This window comes from Grampus griseus, assembly GCF_964374135.1.
Source record: "Grampus griseus genome assembly, chromosome: 20".
NCBI classification, from domain to species: domain Eukaryota; kingdom Metazoa; phylum Chordata; class Mammalia; order Artiodactyla; family Delphinidae; genus Grampus; species Grampus griseus.
Window position 1 is genome coordinate 52,664,480 of NC_139014.1, and position 24,824 is coordinate 52,689,303.

A 24,824-nucleotide genomic window follows, 5' to 3' on the forward strand; every position below is an offset into this window, starting at 1 on the left:
AAGATTGTACCTAAGACACTAATCAGCCCTAACTCTGAACCACTAGGTGGAGCTAAAAATACAAATACACAGTCCTACCCCAGTATCCTTGGGGGAAGGGTTCCAGGACCATTCCTCAGATACCACAATTTGAGGATGCTCAAGTCCCTTATCTAAAATAGTGTAGTGTTTGCATATAAGCCACACAGATACTCTCATACTTTAAAATCACCTCTAGATTACTTACAATACTCGATACCATGTAAATGCTCTGTAACTAGTTGCTGGGGGCATGCAGCAGATGGCAGTTTTACTTTTTGGAACTTTCTGGAATTTTCTTTCCCCTAATACTTTCAATCAGAGGTTAGTTGAATCCATGGATGCAGAACCCACAGGTATGAGAGGGCTGACTGTAAATAGTACTAATATTTCTCTCACAACACTGTAGGGAGTTTTCATTTTAGTGATAATTTTTTGAAGCATAAGAGACAGAACTTTAGGTTGAATTTTAATAAGCAAGTTGGAATCAGACAGATTTATGAAATCTGTACATGGGACAAACTAGATTTTTCTCAAAATTTATATGTGTTTATATCTTTCCCATCTTGAATGAGAAACATAAGTGAGACAATTTTTAGAGGCAAGAACCTCTTGAAGAAGCCAGTAATGAGAGCTATGCCAGAAGAAGAGTAACATCTTATTTAGGTGGGTTTTTTTAAGAATGTATTTTTTAATTTAATAAGGAATTCTATTTTTATCACAAGAACTGCAGGAAACAGAGGAAAATCTATGGAGCAATGGTCTAGAAACCATGACAACTTTTATTAAGTTAGCCAAGTACTAACATACAAAAGGATCAATGGAGCTAAGACTATCACCTGTTGGGAACTTATGGCTCAGGAATTCTGGAACATAGCTCTGAATCCTAGATACAATTATATTCTACTACTTCTCATGGCAAAACTTTCCTCTTTATCTTTCAAAATCTAAAAATCTTCTGTCCATCAGTCTTTCCCCAAAATACACACACACGCACACGCACACACACACATGCACAGCTATAATACCTTAAAGGATGGAAAGGAAGTGAATCTGGGGATTTTAGTTCTATTCTCTAATATATCTGGCAAAGAATAAGTGAAAAAAGAGAGAAAGAAAGAAAAAAAGATACATCTAGAAGTAACATTTTCAGCTTGTGTAGAACTGGCTTTACCTTCTGTCCCCTAGTACTCTTCCACCAATCTGTATAGTTCCAGGCCCAGGATAGAAGAGTAAAGTATATATTCCAGATCCTTTGCCCCTGCCTCTCTCAGGCAATTACTAAAGTTCTTTTTCTTCACTATCCAAGTTTTTCTCCAATCTCTTTAGGTAGAGCTAGGTACACAAAAAAAGTGAGGAACATGGAGCCAGAGCTACTCTCTCACAATTCAACTGTCTTCACATAACACCATATCCTTCCTCTAGCAATTACTATTTAACTACATTCCTCTGATGTTTAGAATTCATTAATTATAATAAGGTTTATTACTGAAACAATAATTTTAAAGAAAAACACTACCAAAACTAGAATTAAGGAAATATGGTATGGTGAAAACAATCTAACGCCACCTCTGCTAATATGAAAATGTATTTATAAAATGTTTCTGATGAAGGCAAATACTAGCACAATTAACTTCCTTCTATTATCTATACCTTTTGTTCTAAGAGTGCCCTGCGGAGGGAGACCCTCTGTTCAAGTTCCCGAAGCTCTCGATCATGTTGTGCCTCAGCTTGCATCTTGATTTTGCTCTGATATGCATTTAACAGCTCCAGTTCCTGCTGCAGCTGCATCTTTAAAACCTGGCACTCTGCTTCCTGTGCTTCATCCAAACGCAGCTGAAAGAGAGGAAAAAACCCAGATATATCCTACTGTGAGCTATTTACCCATGACCTATGGAAAGGAGGTGTGAGAAAAGACAGACAACTCTTTTGTAGGATACACAATTGTTCTCTCTTGTATCTTGGAGTAAACATCTCTGGAAAAGGAAGGCACAGTAACCAGTGATGGTAATATGAAGATAAAAGCTATCATGATCTATTAGGAGGATGCCTGAATAATTATATTTTTCTTAAGAAAAATCTAGAATCTGATTAGCTGATGTAAGACTCTCAATCTCTTCTCTGCAATGGAAATAACTACAGAACAGGGACCAGCAAACTATAGCCTCCAGACCAAATGTGGACAGCTGCCTGTTTTAATTAATTAATTTGACAGTCCACTAGTTAAGAATGGCTTTTACATTTTAAATGGCTATATAAGTACCCACATAATTATCCTCAATTTTGTATCACGGACTACAAAACCTAAAATATTTACTATCTGGCCCTTTAAGAAAAAGTTTGCAAAACTCATATAGAAAATATTTTGTATTTGCCTTCACTAAAATGTGACCATTTGGATCCCCAATACAGTACTACTTTTTGCTCACTGCTTAACAAAGCTGCTGCTCTAATCCTCCTATACCGTTGGGATATGTGCTGAACACCTGAGGCAGTGGCAGAGAGCCTATTTAGAACCTCATGACTAAATGTATCAATGAGAATTCTATATAAATCATGCCTACCTCCAAGCAATGCAGAGAACAGGAAAAATATAGATAACCACCACTATTTCTCAAGCTGTAGGAGAGCTATCACTTCCAACCAGTATTTTAATTGCTGGGATTTCATTCAGGTGGTGGGATGAAAGGGGCACTGAATTTGTTTTGCTTAAATAAAATGAACTCACAGCTTGGGTGGACAGCATTTCATTAATGCTGTGGTCATACTGTTCAGCCAAGATGGCTAACTTCCGGGTCTGCTCCTCCTTGAGACGTTTCAGAACAGCTTTGTGCTCACTCTTTGGTGTAGTCTCCAGTAGGTGATTTCTTAATGCTTTGTACTGTCTGGTTTGGATTTTGCAGGTGTCCTGAAACTGCTTTTTTATTTGGAGTTCTTTAGACTGGGAAGGAAAAAAAAGATGTATATAATTTTTAACATATGGCATTTGTTATACCTTATGCTTGTATGAAAATAAAGGCTACTAGGAGACGAGGAGATGAAAAACAAAAAGGTCAGACCGTAAGGTTGCAGGTACAGTACTTTTCCACTTGGTTATTAGGTCAAACCATTGCATTCTATGTATTTCTGTGACAAAATCTCTAATTTAAAACATTAGAATATCAAGAACCTTACTTTTTTCATAGGACTTCAGGTCATACTCATTATTTTACTAGTACATTTAGTTACAAGTAAATTTTTTTTATAGATTTTTTTGATGTGGACCTTTTTTTTTTTTTTTGCATTACGCGGGCCTCTCACTGTTGTGGCCTCTCCCGTTGTGGAGCACAGGCTCCGGACGCGCAGGCTCAGCGGCCATGGCTCACGGGCCCAGCCACTCCGCGGCATGTGGGATCTTCCCGGACCGGGGCACAAACCCGTGTCCCCTGCATCAGCAGGCGGATTCTCAACCACTGCGCCACCAGGGAAGCCCGATGTGGACCATTTTTAAAGTCTTTATTGATTTTGTTACAATATTGCTTCCGTTTTATGTTTTGGTATTTTGGCCATGAGGCATGTGGGATCTTAGCTCCCGACCAGGGTCTGAACCTGCACTCCCTGCATTGGAAGGTGAAGTCTTAACCACTGGACCGCCACGGAAGTCCCAGTGGCACCACTCTTAAATACTGTCCTTGGTTAACAAAATTCTTCCAAGTTAGCCAGGAATGGGACAATGACATTTAGACATTCTCTTCTACCTCTGTATAACAGCCTCTATTCTTTTAAAAGTTTTTATTTTTAAAGGATTGTGCCAAGAAAACTAATTATTCCACATCACTAGCCTAATGAGGGAAAAAGAAAAGCTCCTTGAAAAATGTTTTTTCTATAAGAAGAGTAATACTTGTACCAAGAATAAACTATATCCCTCAATGTTTGACTCAAGTGAAAGCAAGATGAATGTAAGTTACAGTTGTTTCTACTCATTTAACACTGACAAAACATCATCTGGATGCCAGATGAAGAAACAACAGAGCAGGCGTATATCCAACCCATTCCATAGACATAGTACCCCAAACCCCCCACCCCAAATCCTAGTCAAATTACATAAGTGCTAAAACTGAAGTCCCCCTACCTCCCTTTAAAGTCCTGGAAAAAGTTGGAAGAGGCAACCATTACTTAGGTAAATAAAAATGGATAACTTGGCATTAAAATCAAGTCAGTTTTGTTCAAATTGAGTAAGCAGACAGAAATACATAACTAAGAGGAACATGATGGTTTTCTTCCCTAGTAAAGTATCAGAACAATCTCCTTTATGGAAAATCTTGAGCTCATCTGTCATCAGAAGGAGACATTCTATTCTAAATCTGACTACAATTGTGAAACATTATTTTTTGCCTCACGTTTTGTATAGTATCTGTGAAGATTACACTAGTATTTACAAGCTTTCAAACTGAAAAGGCAAAAACAAAAAACAGGAATGGTTAAACATCAAACAACTCTATGCCAAGCCCTACAGAAATGCAGTCATATTAAATTTATGGTATGATGATAGAAAACTAACAAGTTTTCAGTCTGGTTTATTTCTGGGTGCTGCTGACTTTAAAACAGTCATTAATTTCACAGACATGTTATTTAACTAATCTTTTGGTGGGAAATTGTCTATTCTATAGCCAAAAGAGTATATACCTCTCCACTACAAAGACAAAATAAATTTGAAAAATCATTATGAATTCCAATTTTCTAAGCAATGACTAATGAAGATTATGTGAGTAGTCAACATAAGCTACTCTGTAAATGATGTTAATTAGCTGTTCGGAAAACAAAGTGAAATTTTACTCAGGTTCACAAGGAAAGGGTAAAAACATCTTAACTTTGCTTCTATACTTTTGTTCAAGACAGCTTGTTTGAATGGAGTTGAGCGGGAATCAATAGGTACCATTCGGTGTGGTGTAGCTTCTAGATTTTGACACAGATTACCCCTGTGAATGAATTTCACTTCACTCCAGGACAGTTATTCAGATAAGGGGGTAGGGTTTTAAAAGAAAATACTGTGTTGGGCTTCCCTGGTGGTGCAGTGGTTGAGAGTCCGCCTGCCGATGCAGGGGACACGGGTTCATGCCCCGGTCCAGGAGGATCCCACATGCCACGGAGCGGCTGGGTGCGTGAGCCATGGCCGATGAGCCTGCGCGTCCGGAGCCTGTGCTCCGTGACAAGAGAGGCCACAGCAGTGAGAGGCCCACGTACCACAAAAAACAAAAAAACAACAAAAAAAACAAAACATACCCCAACTACCACGCCATGGTCTCACCTACACTACCAAATACATAAAGAAAATAAGCAGAATGGGAGTAACACTGTGGTGATTCCACTATTCCTCTTAAGATAAGCACACACAGTGAAGGGAGAGGGGGTAAAAGGCATTTTTTTTCATTCACTGGCTTCTGTACTGACTAGGAATTTACTGTCTTTTTTGGATACAAATCACACTAGGAGCAAATAAGATTCCAAAACTGTATTACTTGGAACAATAAAGAGAAGCCAACAGGTTACTTAGCATGTTGACGTGTAGACTGTAATGTCAGCATTGGACATTTGGGTACATTAAAATAAGAACTTTGATTCTTATTTATGGCATTTGCTACAGTTAAATTTTTTTCGGTACTCTACTGAGAAATACATGAGCAAAAGTCTGTAGCTACAGACACTCCATGTCAAAACTAATTAAACATGCTTAAAATGAAAAGAAAGAGGTTTATTCAATTTCTTTACGACAGATTTCTGTCTTAGACTTTTACTGCTTATATGGATGCCTTTTATCCCTATTCTCCTTTGTCAAGAAGCTTAGGCTAAAGGTACCTTCAGACTCTTAGGCTGTTGTCGAACCTCCATGACATGCTTTCGCCTTAGTTCTCGTTCTCTTCGCTTATTATATTCCAGCTGGTTAGTGAGCTCAGTTTGATGCTGCAGTCTGATCAACTCACAGCGCATCTTCTGAATTGTGTTGAGGTGGCGGAACTCCAGTTCTTGCATGGACTCATGCTGTCGCAGCAGCATGGCGTGCTCTAAGTCCTTTTGAGTCTGTCTTTTATTTAACTCCTAATCCATAACACAAAAGACAAAGGTATAATTTACAATGCTAGGGAAAAAACTCCTAAGAAATAGAATAATCAGGAAGTAGATGTAATCCTCAGATTCAATAATGACTGCATAGTAAATATTAGATTTTATGACCTTTACAGCAGTAAATGGGCAATTAGTAGCACCAATTTCCTTATTCTATTCATTTACTATTCATTAATACTATTTTATGCAATAAGCTTAAGACATAGCAAATCTATCTCAGTAGGCTGAATGTCCTTCCTTCTTTCTTTTCTTTCTTTATTGTTTCCCAATTTTATATCTGAAGAGAACTCGTAAGCCATTCTTTGAATTTCTTCAGAGTATCCTATTCAATTCTATTACAGGCAGTATACCCAGCACAGTATAGTGAATAAGAACATGGATCTGGCTCTGCTACCTATGAGCAGTCCTTGGGTTAATTGTTTAAACTCTCTGTGCTTCAGTTTCATCACTTTTCAAATGAAGATAATAATATTGCTATTTCACAGATTTAATGTGAGGATGAAGTGAGTTCACAAATGGAAAGTTCTCAGAACAATACGTCACACATGCTGCTCAACAAATGTTCTAATTCTTTTTTTTTTTTTTCAGATTAAAAAGAACAAGCATAAAACACACACACACACAGAAGTCAAACCTACCCCCTTTGCCCCTGCAAACCCCTTCTCCAGAGGCCAACAGTTTGGTGCAAATGCTTCCCAACCTTCCCCATGCTTATCGTGAAACATCTATTACACAAAAACATACAGTTTTAAAAACTGAATAACATACATTATAGGCATATAATGTGCTTTCTTCACCTAACAATATAATGGATATACATCCAGATCAGATCAGTATATACAGATCTTTTTTTTTTAAGTTTCATAGTAAGCTTCTGCTTTGCAATACCATAATTTTCCATTTTTTGCTTGATAAAGAAATTTTCATTAAATGTTTATTCATGATGCATCATATAATCATGTTATTATTTCTTTAGGATAGAGTTCTAGGAGTGGATTTGATAGATAAAAGCATATCTATCAATATATCAGTATCAATTTATATTCTTAGCAACACTGCACATTTCCCAATGCCACTACTAGGATTCAATGTTGCTAGTCTTTATATTATTTAATTGATGCAACTGTTTTAATTTGAATTTATTTAATTATTAGTGAATTTGAACAATTATGCTATACTTGAAGTTTATTTTAAGCCACTCTTGTAAATAAATTAATCTGTGCTCACAGGTATCCCTGATAGTGAGAATATGTTTTCACTGGCATAAGAGTTTCTACATTTGCTCAATTAATAATTACATGATTATAAAAAATGTGTTAAATGATAACACATACTTAATGGCACCCATTTCAGTTCAAAAGGTATAAAGTATCCAATAATTTTATGGTATTTAAAAATGAACACCCCTCTCATTCACAGACTTAATATGTATTTAATAAATATTTATTGAATACCTACTATGGGCCAGATACTAGGGGGATATAAAGACCGGAACAAAACCAGTGACTTTAGAAAATTTCCATTCTAGGCAGGACGAGAAACTTACCCCCAAAAAGTGTGTATGTGTAAGAGAGAGAAGTGCAAAGAAGAACATTTACAGAAGAAGGATTTGGACATTAGGGAAGGCACTTCTGAGGAGGTGGTATCTGAGGAGAGACATGAAGGGAGGAAGCAAGCCATGTAGATAATCTAGGGAAGAAGAATTCAGGCTGAGGGAGGTACAAATGCAAAGACCCTGAGTCTGGGAAATGACAAACATACTTTCAGGAAATATTCTCGTTTCAAACGTACCTCCCTGACAAGGTCCTGTTCCAAGTTATGGCGCCCAAGTAACATTCTTCTCTTGAAGCGACGGCATTCCAGCTCTAGGTATTGTCTCTGACGCCGTAGAAGATTAGCCTCTTCTTCTGCTTGGAAATGCTGTATATTCTCCTTCTGCTTTGAAAGCCACTCCTGTTTTTCTTTTTTTGGGGTGCTCTGATTTTCATTCAGCTCCTGGCAACATAAAAAACAACTCAGTTCGGGCTTCCCTGGTGGCGCAGTGGTTGAGAGTCCGCCTGCTGATGCAGGGGACACGGGTTCGTGCCCCGGTCCGGGAAGATCCCACATGCCGCGGAGCGGCTGGGCCCGTGAGCCATGGCCGCTCAGCCTGCACGTCCGGACCCTGTGCTCTGCAACGGGAGAGGCCACAACAGTGAGAGGCCCGCGTACCGCAAAAAAAAAAAAAAACCAAAAAAACCAAAACTCAGTTCAAAATACATAAAAATTAATTGCATGAACATATCATCTGGTATTTGGTGCATTTAAATAAAAGTACTTAATCTGTGTCCTTTCTAATGCTCAAGGCAGGGCAATGACCTTAAGGAGGTAGGTAATATTTTCCTTTTCTTGAGTTAACCGGTGAAGTAGGACAGGAAAGAGAAATGTATGCTAGAAAACATGCATACCTTTTAGCTTTACACAGCTACATTTATGATGGTTACTAGTTTTAAAAGAATACAATATTGGTAAATGAAGTAAAACACATCATTCTTTAAATGCTTCCCAAGAAGAGACATAAGGCAGTGCTTTCAGGTAAAAATTATTTATATGAATTAATATTAGGGCAAATATACATCTAATGTGTCACTTCTTGGTTTCTGACATTCTAAATATTAAGTTTTTGGCAAATTATGGATAGACTCAGTATAAAAGACTTAGAAATTAAATGGAAAATCAACAAAACCATGGGAGAATAGAAACCCTTTTTATGAATCGTATTTAACTAAACAAATCAAAACCAGTGCTTTTCTATAGCATTTAAAATATCACCTTCCACGGTCCTGTGGACACAAGGGGGGGGAAGGGGAGGGTAGGAAGAATTCGGAGATTAGGATTAACATATATACACTATCATGTGTAAAATAGAGAGCTAGTGGGGAACATGCTATAAAGCACAGGAAACTCAGCTCGGTGCTCTGTGAAAACCTAGATGGGGGAGATGTGGGGGGCGGAGGTGGGAGGGAGGTCCAAGAGGGAGGGGATGTAGGTATACATATAACTGATTCATTTCATTGTACAGCAGAAACTAACACAACATTGTAAAGCAATTATACTCCAATAAAAAAATAATAAAAGTGAAAATAAAATATTACCTTACATGTGGTACATATATACAATGGAATACTACTCAGCCATAAAAAAGAATGAAATAATGCCTTCTGCAGCAACATGAATGGACTCAGAGATTATCATACTAAGCAAAGTAAGTCAAAAAGAGAAAGACAAATACTATATGATATCACTTATATATGGAATCTAAAATATGACACAAATGAACGTTATCTACAAACAGAAACAGACTCACAGGTATAGAGAACAGACTTGCTGGTGGTGGTGGGGAGGGAAGGACTGGGAGTTTGGGGTTAGTAGATACAAACTATTACATATAGGATGGACAAACAACAAGGTCCTACTGCATAGCACAGTGAACCATATTCAATATCCTGTGATAAACCATAATGGAAAAGAATATGAAAAAGAATATACATATGTAGAACTGAGTCACTCTGCTGTACAGCAGAAATTAACACAACATTGTAAATCAACTATACTTCAAAAATATATATATATATTATCTTACAAACTATCTAAATGAAAATGCATTTATATTGGGCCAGATGAGAACACTGACAATGCGCTCAATGAGGCAAACTCTAGGATGATAATTAATACTAATATATCTTCAACCTAAAAAGCAACAATGTTGCACAGTATATAAATAAGCCATCTTTCCTAGGTATAAGATAATTTTTCAAAGACTACTAACCTTATGGTCCTTCCCCTGGTTTTCAAGAAAGAGATCAGTTCTTTATAACTTTAGTTCATAAGATATACAAACACATAAAAAAAATTTTAGTAGTTCTAAACTTAAGGGTATATGTGTACACACGGAAGAGAAAGGGCACATAAATAATCACCTGGGTATATTTTTCAAAATCTTTTGCCAGGGAACTTCTCCACTAAGATTCTAGTATATCCCTTCCTCTATGCTAAAAATGATTGTTTTAAATGAACTCACACACATAAATACACACTAATTTGGCTTCTAAAAGAAAACGAATTTATTAGCTGGACTACCTGTTATATGCTTAAAGGATTACCTAAAGCAATGCACCCATAAAACGAAAATCTCATTTCACTGGGAAACGGATCTGTAAAACTGCATTTTGTTGGATATTTATTTACAGTTGGGGACCTATTTACAGTCTTTTCAAACCCAATGTGCCAATATAGAGTTTGGCTTTTGTATTACAGTCACAGGAATATATTACAGGTTATACCCTTTAGAGTTAGAAAAATCTTTTCAATGAAGCTCAGTTAGCAGCGTATACAGAGCAAGCTTTTGTGCCAACAATATGTCCATAATAACATTTAAATAAGTGACTATAAATTCCTACACAAACAAAAGCATTACTAGCAAAGAGATTACTATTATTTTATCAAGACCAATTAATTTATCAGTGCCCTAATAATTAATTACATGGACTAAAAATTTCAGTCAATCAGTCTGTAAAAGGGGGTCTAAATTGAGACATATCATTTCTCTCTCCTGACTACTATCCTGAATAGTTACCCCCTTTCAGAAACTGCCTTGAAACAATCAAGGTGTTCTTCAAAGTCAGACTACATCTGCTTTTAAAAGAAGTTCAAAAATGCAGCACATGGAGAGCAAATAAATATGAAATCGTGGAATCGTAAATAAATAATCAGCATGTTTTGCTATTAAAGAAAATGTGATGAGCAAATATGCCTCTTATCCTTACTCTATGAACAAATTATTGTAATCTTCTGAGCCAAAAGTAAGAAGGAATGGTCTAAGTTTTTCTTTTTTTTTTTAATATATTTATTTATTTTTGGCTGCGATGGGTCTTCGTTGTTGCACGCAGGCTTTCTCTAGTTAAGGCAAGCAGGGGCTACTCTTCGTTGCGGTACACGGGCTTCTCATTGCGGTGGCTTCTCCTTGCAGAGCATGGGCTCTAGGCGCGTGGGCTTCAGTAGTTGCAGCACACAGGCTCAGTAGTTGTGGCTCGCAGGCTCTAGAGCACAGGCTCAGTAGTTGTGGCACATGGGCTTAGCTGCTCCACGGCATGTGGGATCTTCCCGAAGCAAGGCTTGAACCTGTGTCCCCTGCACTAGCAGGCGTATTCTTAACCATGAGCCACCAGGGAAGCCTGGTATGGTCTACTTTTAGAAAAAGAAATGTGTGGCTTCCTTTCACAGCTCAAGTATATTTTGGGGGGGACTCCCTTCCTCCCCAAAGTAGCGGGGGCTGGGGCAGGAAAGGGATGCTGCAGGTGACAATGAGGGCCTGGTCTCACCCTCCCTCTCTCAGCTGCCCCTGCCCTGCCAGTCCCCACCTCGGCATTGTGGCTCCCCTGTAACCTTTAATTTCATCTGTCTCGAGGGGAGCTCTGTCTGTCCGCGTTATTTATTGCTACCCCTGCCTGGTCTCTTGCCCCCACACCTGGCCCCAGGGCCTGTACGGAGGGACATGAAATAAATGTCCTGAAGCCCAATACCCGTCTAGATCCTGATGATTTCAGACCCGTCCTTGGGGAGCCTGCCACCCGCCTCCTTGCCCTTTCCTGGGTCCTCAGGGATTCTAGCCCTGAGCCCAGGCCAGCCGCCCTTAAGTTGCTTCCACATCGATCACAGCTCAAGTATTTTATTTCTCGTGAGTCAGTTATTTAGTAAGTGCATACGAAAACTATTATAAATAAAATAATTTAGATTTTTAGGAGATGATTCTTTTTAGATCCTACTCAATTGAAGATATCTGTTGAAGAGTAACTGTTGAAGAATAACTGATTAAAGTTTGCCTTCATTCAAACTGGTAAACATTTAGTGGCCACAAACAACAGAAGAAGAATTTATCCTAATGGTTCTATGAGTCAATCAACATCAATAGATAAAATCAGTAAGTAGACAACTGGCGTGAAAATTTTTATAAAATAGATACCTCCTTAAGCTGTTCTTTTCGAAGTTTATATTCTCTTTTCTGGGACTCCAAAAAGCTGTTTAGTTCTTTCTTCTGTTGGGCCTGAATATGTTGCTGAAACTTTTTCTCTTCATTGGCCATCACTTTAGCCTATGGGAAATTTAAAAAATGGATCAAATTAGTTAAGTAGATTCAAAGCAACAGTTTAATATATACCACTAAGGATATTTTTACCCTTAAGAACATAAAATCAGTATAAGCATTACCAATACCAATTACTCAGCATCTTATTATTTGAATTTCAGAGAACCAGTAAAATGGAACTCATCTTTAATATGTTGATCTTTTACAAAATCAAAATGTTTTCACCTTTTTAAAAATTTTACATGTCCTCCCCCAAGAAAATAAAACAGATATATATCTATCCACAAATATAATTAAGTAATGACCTTTTATCTAGATTGATTTGTATATTAAATAATGTAATATACTCCTCTTCAAATTAAACCCTGACCTTTTTTTTTTTTTTTTTTTTTTTTTTTTGCGGTACGCGGGCCTCTCACTGCTGTGGCCTCTCCCGTTGCGGAGCACAGGCTCTGGACGCGCAGGCTCAGCGGCCATGGCTCACGGGCCTAGCCGCTCCACGGCATATGGGATCTTCCTGGACCGGGGCACGAACCCGTGTCCCCTGCATCGGCAGGTGGACTCTCAACCACTGCGCCACCAGGGAAGCCCCAAAACCCTGACCTTTAACTTATATATTAAGTAATATGAAAATATTAAATATTAGATACATATCATACTGTTTTATTTTTGATTATATAGGCAATGCATATTCATTGTAGATCATTTAGGAAATACAAGAAAACACAAAAAAATCTTGTATGATTTTACCACCCGGAGATAACCAATATAAACATTTTGGTGCACACCCTTCCTATTTACTTCTATGCATACATACATTTTAAATAAATCTGTAATCATATTGCACATCGTGTTTCATGATTTGCTTTTCTAAATATGTATCTACCTCTTCCCGAGTTATTAAAAATACTACCCCATGTCCAACAGGATTCTAAATATCTATACATTCTTTCATCAAATTACTTCAAAAGCAAATTATTTACTCTGTAAATTATTTTGCCAAATTCTCTATTATGAGAGAGTAGTTCTTCTATTTTAGGGGGAAAGGCTGAACAGGGTAACTATAATAAATAATGCCTCAATGTGGACAAGCCAGACACATTTCTAGATATTGTGTGAATTTACAGAGAAGCTTACATTTTACCTGACAAGTGTGACTATCAAAATAAAATTTAACTGATGGGACATCAAAAACATTAAAAGAAAAGGTCTCACGTAACAAGAATCCTAAAAAAATATACTTAAATCATATAGTAAAATGACACTTATTTGTAAAAAAACAAATGGGCTGGGACTTCCCTGGTTGTCCAGTGGTTAAGAATCGGCCTTCCAATGCAGGGGACGCAGGTTCAATCCCTGGTTGGGGAACTAAGATCCCACATGCTGCAAGGCAACTAAGTCCACGTGCCTCCACTAGAGAGCCCGCGTATGGCAAACTACAGAGTCCACGGGCTCTGGAGCCCACGTGCCACAACTACAGAGCCCATGCACTCTCGAGCCCATGCGCCACAACCAGACAGAAGCCTGTGAGCCGCAACGAAGACCCCGGGCGCCACAACGAAAGATCCCACGTGCCGCAACCAAGACCCAACACAGCCATAAATGAAAAAAAAAACCAAAAAACAAATGGGCTGGGACTTCCCTAGTGGTGCAGTGGTTAAGAATCCGCCTGCCAATGCAGGGGACACGGGTTCGAGCCCTGGTCTGGGAAGATCCCACATGCCACAGAGCAACGAAGCCTGTGTGCCACAACCACTGAGCCTGAGCTCTAGAGCCTGTGAACCACAACTACTGAGCCTGTGTGCCACAACTACTGAAACCTGCACGCCTAGAGCCCGTGCTCTGCAACAAGAGAAGCCCTGAACTGCAACAAAGAGTAGCCCCCGCTCGCTGCAATTAGAGAAAGCCTGCGTTCAGCAATGAAGACCCAATGCAGCCATAAATAAATAAATATTTTTTAAAAAACCCACAAATGGGCTAAATCTTAATCTGAACCTCTTTTATTATCTCTAACATTCTCTATAATCTTCAATTATTCTCTGATATTAAAATGCTGCTATAAATTTAAGATAGGTCTCCAAAAATCACAGAGAAGAGAATCATGAATGATTTTTCGAGACCTAAATCACCTATTGATAGGTGATTAACAAACTCCTCAGATAATCAGGGTACCTAGGGCCTAGAATGGTTGCATGATTTACCCACTGTGATACTATAAAACTATCAGTGTCAGGAAATAATCCCACATCTGTTGCTTCCCAGACTCAGTACTTAATATTACACAATTTATATAAATGTTTCTTCTTTTCCCCAACTGATTTGCTTGGTTCTGGGGAAGATATATCCTAACATCACAATGCCATCTTGGTTAATTCTGAGATGGTTACAATCTAGAGTAAATAAAATAGTAATACTGAATTGGCCACCTCTTTTTCCATAGCAGCCTGATGTTTCTTGATAAGTTTCTCCATTTCTGCAGCAAAATTGTTACGTTGTGTTTCAAGATCTTTGTCTAATCTGAGGCGATGTTCATCCATCTCAGCCTTTAACTTATTTTCCAGAGTCATCAGCTGCTTTTGATGTTGCCTCCTCATTCTCTTATAGCCAGACATTTGTTCTCTAAGCTCAGAGTCCTGCTCATGTTCTTGCATTTGCCTTGTAACCTAGACACACAAACAATGGAGAGAAAAGAATAAAATTAAGGAAAACATTTTTATTTCAGAAGCATTTTAGAGCACTCTACTACTTAGCCAAGTAGACAATCACTGTAAGAGATTCCAGTGAGCAGTTTCCAATTAAATTTCCAGGCGGTCTCCTAAAGAAATAGACACGCTGGTTCTAAAATTTATATTGGAATGTAAAGGACCTACAACAGCCAAAACAATCTTGAGGGAAAAAAAGTTGGAAGACACACATTTCAGTAATCCAAACAATGTGGAATTGGTGGAAGAATAGGCTGAACAGATCAAAGGAACAGAATAAAATCTAGAAATAGACCCAAATATATTTAGTCAATTGATTTTCCACCAAAAAGTCAATTCAAAGAGGAAAAAATGTGTTATCATCAAATTCTGCGGACGCAACTGGTTCTCTGTATATAAAAGCAAAAACAAAAATCTTGACTTCTGTATCACTCTATATACAAAAATTGAGAATGATTTGACATAAACACAAAATCCAGAATCATAAAGTAGAAAAAAAACCAAAATATCTTCATGACCATAGCGCAGGCAAATATTTCTTGGGCAGGACACAAAAAGCACTGACTATAAAGACAAAAATGTATAAACTGATTTTTTAAATTAAGGTGAAATTCACATAATATAAAATTAATCATTTTAAAGTGAACAACCCAGCAGCATTTAGTATATGCACGATGTTAGGCAACCACCACCTCTATATACTTAAAAGACAGCTGTTATGCAGCTGCTCCCGATTCTCCCCTTTTGGTAACCACCAACCTGTTTTCTGTCTCTATGGATTTATCTACTCTGGATATTTCATATAAATAGCATCATATGTGACCTTTTGTGTCTGGCTTCTTTAATTTAGCATGTTTTCAAGGTTCACCCATGTTGTATATAGCATGTATCAGTATTTCATTCCTTTTTATAGCTAAATAATATTCCATTATTTGCATATACCATAATTTGTTTATCCATTCATCCACTGGTGAATATTAATATCTGTGTTGTTTCCACTTTTTGGGTATTGTGAATAGTGCTGCTGTGAACATGTGTGTAGTGTACTTGTTTGAGTAACTGTTTTCAATTCTTTTGGGTATATACCTAGTAGTAGAACAGCTGGGTCATGTGGTAAATCTATGTTTAACTTTTTGAGGCATCATCAACTGTTTTCCACAGCAGCTGAACCATTTTACATTCCTACCAGCAATATACAGGAGCTCCAATTTCTCTGCACTCTCTCCAACACTTGTTATTTTGGTTTTTTTCCTTTTCTTTTCCTTTTTAAATTCATTTTTATTTATTTATTAAATTTCTTTTTTTTTGTGGTACACAGGGCCCCTCACCGTTGTGGCCTCTCCCGTTGCAGAGCACAGGCTCCAGATGCGCAGGCTCAGCGGCCATGGCTCACGGGCCTAGCCGCTCTGCAGCATGTGGGATCCTCCCAGACCAGGGTATGAACCCACGTCCCCTGCATCGGCAGGCGGACTCTCAACCACTGCGCCACCAGGGAAGCCCTTTCCTTTTTTTTTTTTTTTTTTTGCGGTACGCGGGCCTCTCACCGCTGTGGCCTCTCCCGTTGCGGAGCACAGGCTCCGGATGCGCAGGCTCAGCAGCCATGGCTCACGGGCCCAGCCGCTCCGTGGCACGTGGGATCCTCCCAGACCTGGGCACGAACCCGTGTCCCCTGCATCGGCAGGTGGACTCTCAACCACTGCGCCACCAGGGAAGCCCTCCTTTTTTTAAAAGATATTTGTACCTTCCTGTTCACTGCAGCATTATTATTATTTTCTAAAATTTATTTATTTATTTATTTTGGGTTGCATTGGGTCTTCATTGCTGCACGCAAGCTTTCTCTAGTTGCAGCAAGTGGGGGCTACTCTTTCTTGTGGTGCACAGGCTTCTCACTGCAATGGCTTCTCTTGCTGCGGAGCATGGGCTCTAGGCGTGCGGGCTTAAATAGTTGCAGCATGCAGGCTCAGCAGTTATGGCTCATGGGCTCTAGAGCACAGGCTCAGTAGTTGTAGCACACGGGCTTAGTTGCTCTGCAGCATGTGGGATCTCCCCGCACCAGGGCTCAAACCCATGTCCCCTACATTTGCAGGCGGATTCTTAACCACTGTGCCACCAGGGAAGGCCCTCTTTTTTTTAAAAAATAGCCATCCTAGTGGATGTGAGGTGGTACCTCTTTGTGGTTTTGATTTGCATTTCCCAAATGACAAATGATATTGAGCACTTTCATGTGCTTGTTAGCGACTTGTATTACATTCTTCGCAGAAATGTTTATTCAAGTCCTTTACCTATGTTTCAATTTGGTTGTTTAAATTGGAATTTAAAACTAAATAATTTTAACCTCTCATCAAGACAACAGTAAGAAAAAGACTAGGTAAACCACAGATGAAGAGAAAACATTTGCAAGATATATATGAGATATAATACTTGTATCCAGACTATACAAAGAACTCGTACAAATCAATATTATAATGTGAACATCTGAGTAAGAAACCAGGCAAAAGAGTTGAAGAGACACTTCACTAAAGAAGATATATGAACAGACAATAAGCACATGAAAAGGTGCTTATTATGGTGACATCTTTAGTCACAGGGAAATGCAAAAAACAAACAAAATAATCCACTATGAGATTCTATTTCACACCCACTACAATGGCTAAAAAAAGTGACAACACCAAATGCTGGAGCGGATATAGATCAACTGGAACTCTTACACATTGCTGATAGGCACGTGTAACGGTACAACCATTTTGGAAAACTTTTTTTTTTTTTTTTTTTGCGGTACGCGGGCCCCTCACTGTTGTGGCCTCTCCCGCCATGGAGCACAGGCTCTGGACACGCAGGCTCAGCGGCCATGGCTCACGGGCCTAGCCGCTCCGCGGCATGTGGGATCCTCGGACCGGGGCATGAACCCGTGTCCCCTGCATCGGCAGGCGGACTCTCAACCACTGCGCCACCAGGGAAGCCCTGGAAAACTTTTTGACAGAGGAAGTTAAACATATATATACCCCATGACTCAGCAATTCTACTCTTAGGTATTTACCAAAAAGAAATTAAAACATAATGTTCACATAAAGGCTTGTATAAGAATGTTTATAACAATCTTATGGGTAATAGCCCCAAACAGGAATCAAACCAAGTGTTCCTCAATAGAAGAATGGATTAAAAAATTGTGGTATATTCACACAATGGAAATATATTTACAGTAATAAAAAAGAATGAACTTTGATGAACACAATATAGATGAATCTCAGAAACATTAAGCTGAGCAAAATAAGCCAGACACAAAAGAGTACATTCTGTGTGATTCTACCTATATAAAATCCAAAAACAGTTAGAACTAACAATAGTGAAGAAACGGAAAGTGGTGGTCATGAGAGTGGAGACTTGACTAAAGAGGGGTATGAGGGAACTTTGTGGGATGACAATAAATTTTAATTTTTTTTTTTAGTCGATGGTTAACATAATGTGTACCACTAAAAATACTTCAAATTGAATACCTAAGATCTACGCATTTTATTGTATGAAAAAAATCCAAGGCATAAGTCAGCCTGAGTTATGGTACGTGGTAATCATATTGAATAATATAGTTACTCATATCTTTGTACACAAATATACCTACTCTCTGAATGTTTTACTTGAAATAAATGGACTTACTAGGTTTAAGGATATGGATCTTAAGTTTTCTAAAACTTTTTTTTTTTTAATTTATTTATTTTTGGCTGTGTTGGGTCTTTGTTGCTGCGCACAGGCTTTCTCTACTTGTGGTGAGCGGGGCTACTCTTTGTTGCGGTACAAGGGCTTCTCACTGCAGTGGCTTCTCTTGTTGCAGAGCACGGGCTCTAGGCACGCAGGCTTCAATAGTTGCAGCACACAGGCTCAGGAGTTGTGGCTCACGGGCTCTAGAGCACAGGCTCAGTAATTGTGGCGCAGGGGCTTAGTTGCTCCACGGCATGTGGGATCTTCCCGGATCAGGGCTCGAACCCGTGTCCCCTGCATTGGCAGGCGGATTCTCAACCACTGCGCCACCAGGGAAGCCCTAAAGCCATAACTTTTTAAGACTGTCCTTACGGAACTCCCTGGCGGTCCAGTGGTTAGGACTCCTGGTTGGAGAATTAACATCTGCAAGTCATGCAGCGCAGCACAACTAACTAACTAACTAACTAACTAATTAACTGACGAAATAAATAAATAGTGTCCTTAATTAATTTGAGGGAGCCAAAATTTGAGACAGAAGGCTTGCTTGGGAAACACTTAATATGTGCCCAGTCACAAAGATGTTTTCCCACAAGCTGGCCCCTGTCCAGGTATTTATTAAAATAGTCATGAAAAAATTAAGCAATCATTGTTTGCTACTTGCTCTCTTCAAAGAATTATTTACATGTTGTAGAATAGTAGGAATGACTTGACTTATGGCAGGGGATGGTGTTCTTGACCTTAGACATCATTCAGATTCATGGGCCACAGCATGGGATTTATAAGAGCTGCTATGTAGTTGATAATTCAGATAACTCCTATATATTTTTTTCTTTCTGTCATATTTTCTACTAACCTATTTTCCCTTTGATATCTTAACGTATTTTCTTTCTATCCCTAGTAAGGATCCTTTATCATGTTTTGGACTTACATATCTGACTGATTAGGGTTATGAGTACCCCAGTAAAACAACATCCTTGTAATGAACAAATAATCCATTTTTATTATTTGGGAAATCAGAAGAACTACATTTTGAGTACATCAAATTGGATTACCTGCTATTTCCCAAACATCCCCTCCCTCATTTTGGTCAATTCTTAGGTGGAAATTACATTTTTCCTCTCCCCTGCGCCTAAAACCAACTAATTATTAAAGGCTCAGATGATTTATTTTATAAATACTCCCTTTATGCCCCGATTCAAAGGTAATCTGAATTCCTATTTAGTACCTTTTAGCCCTCTCAAGCTAATTCAATATATTCAAATATATTTCTTATTTGTGTACACATCTCTCAGAGTGCTTTGTATAATATCTTTCTCATAAGAGGAAATTAAATGTTAAATAAATGTTTTGCAAAATAAACCCAGAATAAAAAAAAAAAGAGATAATTATACTTGAGTATAGGTGCCAAGGTCCAACATGAAAAATATATTTCTAATTTGCAGTAGTACATACCAGTGATGCCGTCCGTATAGTAGCAAAGTGTTCTCGATTACGGTAGTGTGATTTATGACGAGATACTTGGGGTGGAGATTGTGGATCTGATGCCCTTGTTCTAGGATCTCCCTCTTCTCTGTAATTTTCTTCCTCCTAGGCAAAGAAACAGACATTACGACCTAAGGCCAACACAGTTCACGTGAACTTTCAAGAAAGTTAAAGTTTAAACACAACTTGATCAATAAATCTCAAAGACATAATCTTAAAAAGCAAAAACAAAAAATGGGAATGCTGACATTTTATTTTCAACACAATTTGAATCAGGAGACATTATTTCCTCAGTGTATGAAATAGCACACAGATTCATGATAAGGAAATGTATATGGCTAGAGTTATTAACAGTCATTAAATGCAAAATTAAAAAGTTTTAACATAACTTAAAAACGAAGATAATAAAGCATGCAGCCAGTATTTTAAACAGCAGTAATAAAATTAATTACTCTAAGGCTCTTGGGCTTTAAAAGTAATAATATAGTTTAAAAAGATCTTTATAATACTTCTGCCATTTGTCCAAGTAAACAAAAAATAGTTATACAAATTTTGAGAACTTATGTCTTTCTTGACATATACCTTAGTTCATTAACTGAAGAGGAAGTCAACTAGCAACCAACTAATTGTGGGAATAATCTTTTTACAGCTAATCCTCTTACCTAAGAATATAAAAATTAAACATGGTTTTTCCCTAAATAACACTACTTAACTAAATCATTCTTGAAAACTGTGTGTTAAAACATTTGTAATATAAATTTTTCCATTTTAACCATTTTTACGTATACAATTCAGGGGCGCTGATTACATTTTCAATGCTGTGCCACCATCCCCACTATTTCCCAAACTTTTCCATCACCCCGAATGGAAATTCTGTATCCATTAGCAAAAATTCTCCATTTCATCCTTCAGTCAGCCCCAGGTAACCTCTAATCCACTTTTTGTCTCTATGAATTTGCCTATTCTAGATAGTTCATATAAGTGGAATTATACATTATTTGTCCTTTTACATCTGACGTATATCACTTAGCATAATGTTTTCAAGGTTCACTAATGTTGTAGCATATATCAGAATTTCATTCCTTTTTACAGCTGAAAAATATTCATCGTATGTATATACCATGGTTTTGTTTATCCATTGATCTGTTGAGGAACACCTGGATTGGTTCCACCTTTTAGCTATTGTTCCTAATAACTTTCTAGGTAACACTAAGCTGTGAAGTTTAAAAGGAAGCATTCCTATTAACTGCTAAAAGGAGTTATCTGATCTTCAAATATTTTCAAGAAAATTCAAAATGTTGCATTTGAAAGTATGAAGACTAATGTACTAAACACCAGTATTTCCTAAACCCAGAATTTATACTTTTCTTTAATTACACTATATCTTAAAGATGTAAACATTATGGATAACGCAAAAGTCACTTTTGGTCACCACCCATCCTAACCCATTCTCCCACTCTTCAAAGGCAACTGTTATATTATAATGAATTTCATTAGTAAACCTACTAGTTTTTTTTTAATCTACTGTTTTTAAATACTTTATTTTCCATCTAAGTAACTTCAAATAATACATTATACATAGTATTTCTGTATTTTTTCTTCTAAGATTTTTAAAAATATTCTTTTTGTATTCTCAAAACATTAGTTTCCCAAATGCAGACATTACATTGGGAATTAACAAGCCTACTGCCATTCTAAAATAAGTTACCTAAAATTGTTCAAAACTTCTGAAACAGCAAAGAAAATAAAAGAAAAATCTCGAAGGGGATTAGGAACCAAGATGGCGAAATAGAAGGACGCGCTCTCACTCCCTCTTGCGAGAACACCAGAATCACAACTAGCTGCTGGACAATCATCGACAGGAAGACACAGGAACCCACCAAAAAAGACACCCCACATCCAAAGAAGAAGCCACAATGAGACGGTAGGAGGGGCACAATCACAGTAAAATCAAATGTCATAACTGCTGGGTGGGTGACTCACAGACTGGAGAACACTTTTACCACAGAAGTCCACCCACTCGAGGGAAGGTTCTGAGCCCCACGTCAGGTTCCCAACCTGGGGGTCTGGCAACGGGAGGAGGAATTCCTCGAGAATCAGACTTTGAAGCCTAGTGGGATTTGACTGCAGGACTTCGACAGGACTGGGGGAAACAGAGACTCCACTCTTGCTGGAGGAATCAGACTTCCTGACTTCAGACTATACTACAAAGCTACAGTAATCAAGACAATATGGTCCTGGCACAAAAACAGAAACATAGATCAATGGAACAAGATAGAAAGCCCAGAGATAAACCCATGCACTTACGGTCAACTAATCTATGACAAAGGAGGCGAGGATATACAATGGAGAAAAGACAGTCTCTTCAATAAGTGGTGCTGGGAAAACTGGACAGCTACATGTAAAAGAATGAAATTAGAACACTACCTAACACCATACACAAAAATAAACTCAAAATGGATTAGTGACCTAAATGTAAGACCGGACACTATAAAACTCTTAGAGGAAAACATAGAAAGAACACTCTTTTACATAAATCACAGCAAGATCTTTTTTGATCCACCTCCTAGAGTAATGGAAATAAAAACAAAAATAAACAAATGGGACCTAATGAAAGGTAAAAGCTTTTGCACAGCAAAGGAGACTATAAACAAGACGAAAAGACAACCCTCAGAATGGGAGAAAATATTTGCAAACAAATCAATGGACAAAGGATTAATTTCCAAAATATATAAACAGCTCATGCAGCTGAATATTAAAGAAACAAACAATCCAATCCAAAAATGGGCAGAAGACCTAAAAAGACATTTCTCCAAAGAAGACATACAGATGGCGAAGAAGCACATGAAAAGCTGCTCAACATCACTAATTATTAGAGAAATGCAAATCAAAACTACAATGAGGTATCACCTCACACCAATTAGAATGGGCATCATCAGAAAATCTACAAACAACAAATGCTGGAGAGGGTGTGGAGAAAAGGGAACCCTCTTGCACTGTTGGTGGGAATGTAAATTGATACAGCCACTATGGAGAACAGTATGGAGGTTCCGTAAAAAACTAAAAATATATTACCATATGATCCAGCAATCCCACTACTGGGCATATACCCAGAGAAAACCATAATTCAAAAAGACACATGCACCCCAACGTTCATTGCAGCACGATTTACAATAGCCAGGTCATGGAAGCAACCTAAATGCACATCGACAGACAAATGGATAAAGAAGATGTGGTACATATATACAATGGAATATTACTCAGCCATGAAAAGGAACGATATTCGGTCATTTGTTGAGACGAGGATGGATCTAGAGACTGTCATACAGAGTGAAGTAAGTCAGAAAGAGAAAAATAAATATCGTATATTAACACATGTATGTGGAACCTAGAAAAATGGTACAGATGAATTGGTTTGCAGGGCAGAAGTTGAGACACAGATGTAGAGAACAAACGTATGGACACCAAGGAGGGAAAGCCGCGGGGCAGGTGGGGATGGTGGTGTGCTGAATTGGGCGATTGGAATTGACATGTATACACTGATGTGTATAGAACTGATGACTAATAAGAACCTGCTGTATAAAAAAATAAATAAAATAAAATACAAAAATCCAGAAAAAAAAAAAAAACTCCTCTTAAACTAATCAGATGAAGAAAATTATTTACCAAAGTTGAAATTTTTTTTCACTGAAATCCAAATACTCACAGGTTTTAAATGGATGACAGAACTATTAGACATCACTGTGTGGTCTCCCTCCATCATGTCTAGCTCACTCTTGTCATCCGAGGCATCTGGAAGACTGTTAACACTACTGCTTTGGCTACTGGCACTGATGGACATACTGGGAATAGACTGATTACTTCCAACACTATTCACTGTTCCTGTCCGTCCAACACCATGATCTTGTTCCTAAGGAAAAAGAGCATTAGGTTCAAATATCTGTATCTCTTCCGATTTCTTGAACATAAGCACCAAGCACACTGCTTGGCACACAGTCTTTAGAAAGTCAGAGGTGTATCATGAGACATTTCCTTTATTTGGTGAGACCAGGAAGTTAACCAACTGCTAACAGAAAAATAAACAAATAAAAATGACCAACAGGTAAATAAACAAAAACCAAACCAACTGTGTGAAAAAGGCAGTTTATCAGTTTTGGGTTATTTCCAACGTACAGCATTTTCTCTAAATTGTTTGACACTTTTTGAAATTCATTTTTACCACACATCTCATGGGTTATATAGAGAGATTCTGCTCATTTCTCAATGATTCCCATCGTTAAAAGAAGCTTTACTATGTATGCCAATGTGCACTATGAAGGGACTGGATTTAAAGAACACAAAACCCTTTTTTCCCACCTGGGATCTTACACGGGAATTCCGTGTCGGTCCAGTGGTTAGGATTCTGCGCTTCCAAGAAACAAAAGACAAGCCCCAACCTTTAAAAAAAAAAATCCTAGAAACAACTCCTTTTAGTTGTTATTTTTTTGTTGAAGCCTTTTGAAGTGTATTTTTCTTTCTTATTTAAAATATAGTCTCTAGCCTATCCTTCTACCACCAAATAATTTAATTCCTATTTTTCTGTAAATTAAAAATTATGTATTACATATATATTTAATCACAATCACAAGAATGTTTTTGTGAAGTAACCAGGCAAGCCATGGTATCTGGGTACCAACATTACAATAGTCTTACCATACCAAAAT

General features: G+C 37.9%; 1 protein-coding gene across 1 annotated transcript in view; it reads right to left on the reverse strand.

Annotated features, from left to right (window-relative positions):
* Positions 1 to 24,824, reverse strand: part of TAOK1 (TAO kinase 1) — a gene marked incomplete at its 5' end in the record, with an annotated part of 94,132 nt that overhangs the window by 15,738 nt on the left and 53,570 nt on the right. Inside the window, 8 exons of the mRNA XM_082678589.1 lie at positions 1,672 to 1,854; positions 2,747 to 2,959; positions 5,854 to 6,093; positions 7,912 to 8,115; positions 12,122 to 12,250; positions 14,671 to 14,907; positions 20,092 to 20,226; positions 23,828 to 24,031. Coding sequence (XP_082534715.1) covers positions 1,672 to 1,854; positions 2,747 to 2,959; positions 5,854 to 6,093; positions 7,912 to 8,115; positions 12,122 to 12,250; positions 14,671 to 14,907; positions 20,092 to 20,226; positions 23,828 to 24,031 — 1,545 coding nt within the window. The remainder of the gene's footprint in view (positions 1 to 1,671; positions 1,855 to 2,746; positions 2,960 to 5,853; positions 6,094 to 7,911; positions 8,116 to 12,121; positions 12,251 to 14,670; positions 14,908 to 20,091; positions 20,227 to 23,827; positions 24,032 to 24,824) is intronic.